Source organism: Bos indicus x Bos taurus, chromosome 5 (genome assembly GCF_003369695.1).
Source record: "Bos indicus x Bos taurus breed Angus x Brahman F1 hybrid chromosome 5, Bos_hybrid_MaternalHap_v2.0, whole genome shotgun sequence".
Taxonomy (NCBI): Eukaryota; Metazoa; Chordata; class Mammalia; order Artiodactyla; family Bovidae; genus Bos; species Bos indicus x Bos taurus.
The window spans coordinates 14,334,156-14,345,185 of NC_040080.1; the positions used below are offsets into that span (position 1 = coordinate 14,334,156).

The following is an 11,030-nucleotide window of genomic DNA, read 5'->3' on the forward strand; positions in this document are numbered from 1 at the left end:
AATATTTTAAAGTTCTGATTTTTTTTCAACTTTGCTTTCTCTACATTTTCCCAGTGCTCCTCCACCATAATTCCTTTTATTCTCATGTTTTGATATATTTTTATGTACGCATACAAAAAAAGAAACACTCAGAGAAGCTGAGATAAATTTTATTTTTTTTAACAGAAGAAAGGAAAAGGGTGGGGTTACATTTTTATAAATATCTATAAATACAGAGCGAGAGGCAAAATCTTCCAAATAAATAAATAAATATTGCCATGTGCTAAGGGACAAAAGACTGTGGGGCTCCCTCGACTCTGCCAAAGAGAAAACCCCAAAGAACCAGTTTTCTGCCAAAGTCCTTTCCATGGAGTTCTCCAGTAGCTCTTAAACAGTATAATAGTATCTCTGATGGGAAATGAAGACTATAGAGGAAACAGTTGCCATGTGCTGCTATTTAGTGTCATACACAGTCTGAGTGTTTCAAAATAGGAACCGGTCCTTCAGCCTAAAGCATCAGGCGAGGACAGTGGATCAGTTTCTACGATTGGGTGCATGATGAGAAGTGGGGGGCGGCAAGGAGGGTGGTGAGGTGACTGGGAAGAAGCTGCTATTCAGATCTGCCCTGCTTGCCCACATTCTCCTCTTCAGGTGGCCATTGAAACAGAGGTAGGAACGGGGCCCCTGAGGATGCCTAAGTCATCAGTGCCCTGCCTGGTGCTCCATCGTCTGTAAGTGAGAGTCGGTATTCCTCAGGATGCCACTGGGGCTTCTGGGACTGAAAACTGTCTTTGGTGCCCCCAGAACTTCCAAGTGGAGTAACACCCAGACATGCCGGCCTAGGAGCCTAGCTAAGCCTCTGGCCATGGCTGCAGGGCAGGTAGGGTGGTGATGAAGAGCTGACAGTGCTGGCTTTTTCTAACTCCTGCACTGGGGTCCCCAGTCCTGGATTTCTTTCCCCAGGATCCTCAATGCCACTTCATGAAAGGGCACAATTGCCACAAAGACCCCAGAACCCACAGTAGTGTTCTCAAGGCCCCTCCCTGCAACAGTTGTGTAGTTGGGATTGCCACTCAACCTGGAAGCAGAGACTTAGCTAAACGCCTCTAAGCAGAGTTTGAATTTTTTTCCCCTTGGAAAAACAAATCCTAGCAGGGTAGATTCTCTGGAGCCAAGACCGGAACCCCTCCTCAGGCTCAATTCACTCAAGCCAGAGGCGGTCCAGGAGGCAGAGCTGTGTCAGGGCCGCAGGCGTCACTCTGGGCCTCAGGCTTTGGTTGCAGAGAGGGACAGGGCAGGGCAGGGGGACCGCCCAGTAGGGAGGGGATGTTTCCACCTTGATCCCTTGCCTCCGGTCTCTGAGGAGTCATTCTGGCTAAATTTTGACCAGCCTACCGCCAATCTTGTGGACAGGCTTTTCCAGAGATGCTTAAGGATGTTTGCGAGTAGGACTGCCCAGTCCATCTGTTAGTGTCCTCTCAGGTCAGGGTCAAGCAGGGTCCAGGCAGATGACACAAAGTAGTGGGTAGTGGAGGATCTGCTGGCTTGGGTCTCCCCTTCACCTCCCTGGGTGAGAGGTGGGCGTGTTGAGGGGATAAACTGCCTAAACCTTTGTTGCTTTTTAAATTTTGTTTGTTTTGGCCCGCAAGATATGTGGGATCTCAGTTCCTCCACCAGGGATCGAACCCACATGCCCTGCATTGGCACGGCTGAATTTTAACCACTGGGCCACCAGGGAAGTCCCTAAGCCTTTGTTCTTAATGATTGGACTGATGGAGAGGACAGGAGGGGGAAGAGGAGAGTGGGTGGGGACACCTTCTCTCCCAGGGGTGCGTGGAGAGGTGGGATGAGGAAGGTGAGGAGTTCCATCCCGCAGGCCTCAAAGGGCGATTCCCCCTGGAGCAGGGAGTGCCGGTCTTCCCGGAGAGGGAGCCGCCACTCCACTCCACCTCCTGTGCTGGGGGTGGCAGGGGAACCTGTCCCCCAGGAGACGATGTGGCTTTCCCAAGTCGGACGCCCTAGGCGAAGCCGGGGAAGGGCCGGCAGCGCTCGGCGCCCGCGGAGCCGGCGCGCACGTCCAGGCGGTGTCCGCGGAGCACCCCGAGCGGGTCGCTGGCGGCAGGGCCGGAGTCCTCGGCGCTGGGCAGCTCCTGGGAGCAGGCGGCGGGCACGGGCGTGGCGCGGGCGCGCGGCTTGAGCACGCTGAGCGGGTCCCCGCCGTCGTGTGCGCTGCGCGTGTGGCGCCGGGGCCGCGCGGTGGCGGCGAAGTGCGGCAGCGGGATCTCGTTCCTGCGCGACAGGAACTGCGCGTATGGGGGCGGGTTGGTGCCCGGCAGGAAGGCGCGCTTGGCCCGGCCCAGGCTGACGAGGAAGCGGTGCTGCGGCGAGTGGTACACGTCGTAGCCGTTCTCCAGTGTCCGCTGCCGGAACCGGCAGCTCTCCGGACTGAAGTGATGCTGCAAGCGGGGCGGGGAGACTGGGGTGAGCCTGGAGCCTGCGGGGACTGGACGCGACCAGCCGCACCCCAGGGACCCCATCCCTCCCTCCCACTCTGCAAGAGCCGTGCCTTAAAAACCCCTTCGTGCCCTGCTGGGCAAAAGGGATTTCCACTCATTTCTAAGCTACCCGGCCCCCAGCGCGGTTCCTCTTGGCCCGCCTGGGGACTCACTGGCGGCCTGTGGCTGCCTGGAGCCACGCTGGACAAAACTAGCTTTCTGGAGGGAGGCCGACTTCCATGCAGCCTCGTCCTGCTCTGTCACTGCCCTTTAAACCCTTTTTGGGCTCAGCGGCGACTTAGGTCAGCCTTTTCACCTGGACAAAGGTGGGGTGAGGTTTGTGGGGCCCCGCATAAGTGAGAGTGCTCCCAGCCGAGACAGAACGTGCGAATTCAGGACATGAACTTCATCACCAGATGACCTAGGCAAGCCCTCACTCAGCCACTAATTGGGGCTGGGTTTTGCCCAGTGACTGCTGGGACCTTTGCAGAGTATGCCATTTAATCCTCAAAGTCCAGGAAAGAAAGTGTTAGGCACTGAGTCGTGTCTGACTCTTTGTGACACCGTGGACTGTAGCCCGCCAGTCTCCTTTGTGCGAGGAATTCTCCAGGCAAGAATACTGGAGTGGGTTGCCATTTCCTTCTTCAGGGGATCTTCCCCACCCAGGGTTTGAACCCAGGTCTCCTGCACTGTAGGCAGATTCTTTACCGACTGAGCTACCAGGGAAGCCCCAGAGTCCAGGAAGTCAGTATTTTAAAGATGAGGACTCTCTATATGCCTGTATGTGGTCAACAGGTATTTTCATATCTATTTATCTATATTTGTTCAACAGATATTTATCTGCTCTGGGTCAGATTCTATGGTGGGTGCTGGGACACAGCAAGCAAAACATAAAGTAATTGCTGTCTTGGAATTTCTGGTGGGAGGAGCTCCGGGGCTCTGCCTTCCTGCTCCTGTTCTAAGGCATGATGTTTGGAACGGCAGTGCTGCCTTGTAGGTCGGAAAAGCCCTTGCTCTCCAGCTCAGAGCAGCTGTCACAGCTGGGACAGAGAGAATTCCTTACAGACCTTGAATTGGGGGAAGCCCACAGGGCATATGATCCACATCCCCACCCTTGACTTCTTCCAGGTCAGGAAACTGAAATTGACGGATAATAGAGGACTTGCCCAAGGACAGGGACATCTAGGAACAACATCATGAGATGCCAGTGGCTCCTCACCCTTTCTTTCTAACGGACTTTACAATATGAACGGATGTGCCGTGAGGACCTGGGCTGCAGACAAGGTGCTGTGCCAGGTACAAAAATGGGGACAAAGGGGGCCAGGTCAGATTAGAAGCTGAGAGCCCAGGAACCATGAGCTGGACTTACTGGGTTCAGACCCCAGTTGTATAAACCAGAGCATCTGATACTTAGATGGGTAAAAGTCCTCAGTGAAAAGATCACCAAGATACACTGCAGGTGGAAATCTTTAAGCTATAAGGTTCTATGTTTTGCCAGAGCTGTGAGATAAGTATTTGCAAATAATAACCCAGCACAGAAAGAAACTCACGGATCCAAAAATGTTGCCTGTGAAGTCCATGCAGAGGTACCGCCTGCTCATCACACCTGTTATCACCACGAAGCCCGCATCCTCCGACCTGATCATCAGGGCGCCTGTGGAGAAAACCATTCAGGTCCAAACCTGGCTTCACATGTGGTCCCCACCTCCAAGAAGCCTGCCTTGATTGATCTGAAGGGGCAGGGTGAGGACTTCACAGAACTCTCCTCACAGTTGTCCTTGTTCAGCCTCTTCTGACTCCCACTTCCCCACGCCCCTCCCCTCCGCCTTGCCTCCTGTTTCTCCCCTGCCTGTAGGGAGCACCCCAAGCTCCCAGCATTCTTCTACCCGTGCCAACACGTTTCTCTCTCCCTGGACTCTGTTGTCCCCTTTGTTTGGCTCATACTTTTATTGTTTGACAGTATGGATCTTAGTTCCCCGTCCAGGGATCGAACCTGTGTCCCCCCTCCCCCCACACATTGGAAGTGCAGAATCTTAACCGTTGGACCACCAGGGAAGTCCTTGGCTCATACTGCTTAATGTTTGCCATGGTGGTCACATTCTCCCAAGATTTTGTGATTTTTAAATCTATGCCCAGATGTCTTTCAGGAATCCAGATTGTACGTGGAGCCTGATCCTCCACCGAGATAGCTGTGTGGAGCCAGCGAGGTGGCAGTCAGCACCCTTTCTATGTGAATCTTCTCCTCTCCTTTCTGTGTATCCAGGTCACTCATGCTCCAAGGCCAGGCTTATATGTCACCATTTTATGGAGACTTTTCTAATCTCCCTCATCTGCATGGACTGTTCTTTCTTCTCAGCCCCTCCAAACAATGCCTCACACCATCAGAGCATGTACCTCATCACCTGTGTTAATAAGTTTATGCCTCTCTAGGGTGGAGAAACAGGTGGTTTAGCTTTCCGTGTTGAATGGATGCAGGGAATTACTTCCTCCTTCTTCATCACTATTCTTTTTCCTTTTCTCACTTGCTGGTGCCCCTCTCCCCCAGGGGTAGCCTCTCTCAAAACCTAGCCCTGGGGCTTCCCTGGTGATCCAGTGGTTGGGAATCCACCTGCCAATGCAGGGGACACGGTTTCGATCCCTGGTTCGGGAGATTCCACATGCTGCGGGGCAGCTAAGCCTGGGCACCACAACCACCGAAGCCCACACGCTCTAGAGCCCATATTCCTCAGCAAGAGATGCCACTGCGATGAGAAGCCCTTGCGCTGCAATGAAGAGCAGCCCCCACTCGCCGCAACTAGAGAAAGTCACGCTCGGCAGTGAAGACCCAGCACAGCCAGAAATAACAAATGAATAAGCCCCTAGCCCTGGACAAAAGCCTGACAGCCATTCACACTACTTACACCCTGAGTAAGTGACAGCAGCTCTAAGTGTGACCCCCCACTCCCTTGCCCACCCCCGTGGAGACTTGCAGTTTTAACAAGTACCAGTGACTAGTTAAATAAAGTCTAAAGTTTCTGTTTTGTAGCAAGGGTACAAGTAGGCCATAAAAGGTGTGATGCGAGTGACAATTGAGCAAGACTTCCTCCCCAAATGCTGTTTAACTTCCTGACATTTTCTACTAGGCTCATTTGTTTAAGTCTCAGGGTCTCTTCCCTTAGCCAACCAGATAATTGTTCCCCACATGTCTCATTTGGCCTCAGAGTCCCCAGGGAGGTAGTTCAGGCAGGGGTCTTCTAGAAAGGTAGCCTGGAGAGCTGTGAACACCGGGCCTGTGTGCCCAGTAAGTGGTGTCACCTCCTGGGTGAGTTACACCCCAGATATACCACATGTGGGCTCCATGCAGAGCCCTCCAAGGACAGCTACAGGCAGTGCTCAGACCCTAGGTGAGCTCAGAGCAGTCAGAATGATGACAGGCAGAGGCCGTGAGGCTGAGAGCAAGCCCAGAAAGAAGCCCAAGTGGAGTGGTCATTGGTTTCCAAGTGTGGCTAAGGATTGGCCTTGACAGAAGCTTCTGGATGTGGGGTGGGTTATGGGAGGTACAGAGGATATGAAATCCTCCATAGTAGCGTCTGTCGGGGTGTCTCAGATCTACCGCTACTGTTGAGGGAAGACCTGAAACATAAAGAACAAGAAGCTGTTTCTAGCCTGATGATTTTTTAGTCTAGCTGAAAAAAAAATTACACTTCATAACTGTTTTTGAGAGGTTGTACTCTGAGTACTTGATATATTTTAAATTCTCAAAAGAGCTGCTATGGGACTTGCCTACTGGTCCAGTGGTTAAGACCCTAAGTTTCCATTGCAGGGGGGCTCAGGTTCAATTCCTGCTTGGAGAACTTAGATCCCACATGCCTTGGGCACTAAAACTAAAGAAATAAAAAAGCATTTTTTAAAACCCCAGCTGCTATGTTGTTAATGTCACCACTATTAATATTGGAAATAGCAACCTCCCAACTTAAATGATGAGGAACCTATGGCAATATTCAAACTCCGATCCATGACCCTGACATCCTCTGCCCACGGCCCAGGAGCTCATCTCCAACTGAGGTCACAACAAGCCTCAGAAGACACAATCAGGGGCCAAAATCCAGGCCATGGCTATGAGGCTTCCAGGTCGTGGTGCCCTGGAGGGGGTCAGGGGAGAGGTTCTGAGCCAGCAGCCCGGAACCCATACATTAAGATTCTGTTCCCCGTTACGCCTCTTCCTAATGTTGTAGCCTCAGCAAGTCATCGCTCTCGTCTCACAGCTGTGCTGCCTGCTCCCCTGGGCTGCAGCAGGATCAAAAGGGATGATGCTGTAAAAGTGCCTTGAAAATGTTTAGCAGATGGAAGGCTCCATGGAGGGTGGCTGGCCTGCCCTTGACAACAGGCCATCACGTGGGCCGTCACTGGCAGATGCCTGCGTCCCTCTGGGTGGTGTGTGTGGTGTCCAGGGCCACTGCGGACAGAAGGCAGCCTGCAGAGGGACAGGGAGCTGCTGCTGTGAGGGTGCGCAGGCTTGAACCAAATCCACGGGAGCCGATGCAGAAGTCTAGCAAAGGCAAGAGCTGCTTTCCTTCCCTGGTGCAGGGGCCCAAGGCAGGTCTGCACAGACCCATGGGCAGAATTTGGCAGAAAGAAAGCATCAACCAACCCCTGGCTGCTGGGGCCACATCTGTTGGAGCCCGGCAGGTGTGAAGGACATTTCCTTTCATGATGCCGTGTCTGTGTACCTGACCCCAGAAGAAGCGTGGGATGCGGTCCAGGTGTGCTTTAGGTCACTTACCATATGTGACCACGAGCCAGATACCTGTGTTCCTGAATCTCTTTTCTCATTTGGAGCACAATCATTTATCCCATTTGGTCGACTTTGGGATGTAAGGAGATAATATTTTTATCCACTATAAATACACTTTCTAAATACCAGTGATTGTTACTATGACCATTTGCCTCAACCTCTGCTGTAAAAGCAGAAAATTTTCTGCCCTATTCTCGTCTCATGGCCAGTAAGTGATAAATAAGATGATGGGTGTAATCAGCTTTGTATTGTGTGTTAGTTGCTCAGTCATGTCCGACTCTTTGCGACCCCATGGGGCGTAGACCGCCGGGCTCCTCTGTCCATGAGATTCTCCAGGCAAGAATACAGGAGTGGGTTGCCATTTCCTTCTCCAAAACAGCTTTGGGGTCCCCAAAAGAAAGATATTATTTTGAAAGATTAAAAAGCCCAAGGATAGTTCAGCTTCATGTAAAGAAAGTGACACTGGGGAAGGTGAAGGAAGTAAAAAGTTTAGGATCTAGAGAGAAATATTAACTGGGAGTAACAAGCATCTCGTTGCTACTCTTGCCGCAAAGTGGGGCTCACGGAATTCAAAAGGGTGATCTTGTTTATAGTAGGGAGGAGATACAGGCTTCATAGGGGTTCCCTATTCACAGCTGTGAGTCCTGAGGTTCTAGCATCTTGTAGCAGATAATTTAATAATGATCAACAAACCAAAGATGGGCTGAACACTCAATGATTCATCAAAATCCCTCACTTATAAAAGTTAAAAAAAAAGAATTTAGTAAAGCACATTAATCAAGTGAACTGCATTTTACTGGAAATAATTAGGAGGGAAAATACACCCCACATCTTTCCATCAGTGTAAAACCATCGTTGGTTTTACAAAAATTCCAGCATTGCTTGGTGTTCACTGGGGAGGTCATTACAAATTCTTCCTCGGCTTAGTACTTAGCTGTGCTACCTCGTTACATGTATCGGTGTTTCTTCTTTCCTTTTTGGGTAACTTTTTATCTTAGCCTACCTCTCTCTCTCTCTCTATTTCTTTATCTATATGTATGTAATGCTCTATATGTATGTAATCTATATGTATGTAATGTAATGTAATGTGATAACTGATCTGGATAATATAAAAGTTTATACAAACTAGGAGAAGTGTCTCCCTCCCACCCCTGACTCTGTCCCTTCCCCAGGTTTCTTAATTGCCAGAGACACAGGCTTAGCTAGGACCTATATATGACGAAAGCACATTTCTGTAAAAAAAAAAAAAAAGATCTGAAATCAGTTCATTTCACTTTGCTTCCTCTCACTGATTTTAATTCATTCCAACTAGCGCTCTGTGCCTTTTGGGGGCCTGAGGTCAGTGGCTACAAGAGGGAAAGCTCTCTGATTCATTCTGCAAACTCAGTAGGCTAAGCCCCGCCCCCTTCTGGCACCACTCACAGCCCTCCCCCCATCCCCACCAGGATGCATCTTTGGGGGCTTCCTTTCATCAAAGGAAGATAAGTTTTAGAAGCAGTCTTTAATTGTCTGCAGCCCTTTCCATCTAGGGGAATCACAGTAATTCCCCTACTATCCTGCATCGAAAATCATCTCTCATCTTGAAGGGAGGACGACCCTCAATGAGAGGTGCAAAACCATGTTTCCTAATAGTCTCTTCACAGCGGGAAGACATGAAGGGTTAGAAGCCTGGAGGTGCTTGAAGGGCTGGGTCTTCTTTTGAAGTCACCTTAGCTTTGGGGAATGTCGGACACATTGCAGATGCTGCTAAGTATCCATTGAATAAAACACGCGCTCCGTTGGTGGCAACAACTGTATCCCGATTTAGTTCAGATTTTTGCCATGTGGCTCAAACTTGGCTCCCAAGATGTTGACGCCTGAATCCTACCATATTCCCCTGAGTTCTGGAAACCATTTGGTATTTGGGGAGACCTTCTTCCTATCTCCCGTCACCATCTGCTGAGAACTTGAGATCTGAACTCTTGGCTTTGCACGTTCATCTGTCTTGCTACCACGTTTAAGGCCCTTTGATTCTTAGCAGAATGAATGTCTTGCATACAGCAAGCCCATTGCAAAATTACTGAATCATTCCGTGCAGCAATAAAGGGCAAGTCATTCCTACAATACACTTTTTAAAATTAAACAGAGATTGTGATTACTCTTTCACTCCTCTGATTGAATTTTGAATCAGTTGGCATTTTTCTGTATCCTTAGAGTAATTTTTACTAATTTTCATAAAAGAGAAGACCATGTTTTTTTAAACATCCATCCTCTTCCCACCCCATTTTCCCTTCTGAGGACATCGGAAGCACAGCTAGTTGGCTGACTATTGTAGACTGTGGTCCAATTTTCCACAAACCTGATCTTTAAAAACATTCTGATTGTCTTATGTTTTCAGTGAGTTTCCAAGCAGCTCAATTTGCTACTAGGTAGACCTTTCAGCTCCACAGAGAAGACTCACTGGCTCATAGCAGCCTGGGTACCACTGAAGCCCTCAGTAAGGTTGTTGGATAGATGAGTGGATGGATGGGTGTGTGGATTCACTGGGTCAGACTCATCAAGACAGTGAATGCTGTCTAGTCTAGTCTTTGATGCATTTTTCCTGAGAACTTTACAAGGCCAGAATACTAGAAGCCCGGAGTTGGAAAGAGCCCCTGGATTCATCTATCCCAAGCCTTGGTCTGGTACAAGAATCCTCTTTACAACCTCCAAGGCTAACCCAGTCCAACGTTCATGAGCATAACTCAGTGTCTACTGACTGGTCTGGCTTCTCTTCCTCCCAGCCTCCTTGTCTATCATTTGTACATTTTTATGACTCTTTGGACAGGGCAAAGGGGAAGAGGTTGCTCTTTGTGGGAAGACAGATTTTAGTTAAGATGGAAATTATTCTGTTGGGAGAAACCAATAAACACTAACTGAGGAGGTGACAGAATATTCTCCCGAGGTCTAAACACACACACACACACACACACACACACACACACACACACACGCACACGCACACACACGCACACACACACGCACACACTGGACGAGGGTCTAGGAGGCTGCATTCGCCCTCTGGCCCAGCTAAGGCCTCCCCAGAGGCCCCAGAGCAGCCCCCTTCCCCCTGGCGTAGGCAAAGCCCCACTCACTGTAGACAGTCTGCTGCGGGGAGCCATCTACGTGCCCGTCTCCGTGGATCTGCAGGTGGTAGCTGTTCCTGGCCGTGGCCGTGTACAGGTGGGTCAGGCCGCCCCAGCTGGAGCCCAGCAGCGGGGAGCTGTTGGGATAGGCTTGGACCACACAGCTCAGGGTGCAGACCCAGAGCCCCAGGCGGGCCCCCAGCATCGCAGCTTTCTGAGTGATCGGTGCTGAGTCTGAAACCCGACCCTGCCTCCCTGACTCTGCCAGCTTCTTTCTCCTCTTCCTTGCTGGTTTCTGGCCTGAGGCTCCTCAGCTGCATTCCCTCCTTTTTTCCCCTCAGACTTTTAAAGGGTAGCAGTGTGACATCAAACAGGAAAAACTCCGCCGTCCACATCCTCTGTGTTGTAATCAGCCCATTTGAAGAGAATACAGGGATCTCTGAGGCTCACGGAAGGCACGTCGGTTCCAGACACACACACACACACACATAAACACACACACCCCTCAATTTCAAGCCAACGCTCCCAAAAGTGAATGATGTGTGGGCAAAAGTTATCTACGACTCTGGGCTGTCTGCTGACCTGCCCCACTTCCACCAGGAAATGTGAAGGCAGCCAGCAGTTCTGAAAAAATCCAGCTTCAGCCATGCAGTCGACAGACGCCTGTGCAATTAATCT

General features: G+C 50.5%; 1 protein-coding gene across 1 annotated transcript; it reads right to left on the bottom strand.

Annotated features, from left to right (window-relative positions):
* Positions 1 to 1,997: 1,997 nt before the first annotated feature.
* Positions 1,998 to 10,557, bottom strand: FGF23 (fibroblast growth factor 23). The gene is made up of 4 exons (XM_027543392.1): positions 10,362 to 10,557; positions 6,015 to 6,086; positions 4,025 to 4,128; positions 1,998 to 2,435 (listed from the first exon to the last, which is right to left on the bottom strand). The coding sequence occupies exons 1-4, from the start codon at positions 10,555 to 10,557 to the stop codon at positions 1,998 to 2,000; spliced, it is 810 nt and encodes a 269-aa protein (XP_027399193.1).
* Between the last annotated feature and the right edge of the window lie 473 nt (positions 10,558 to 11,030).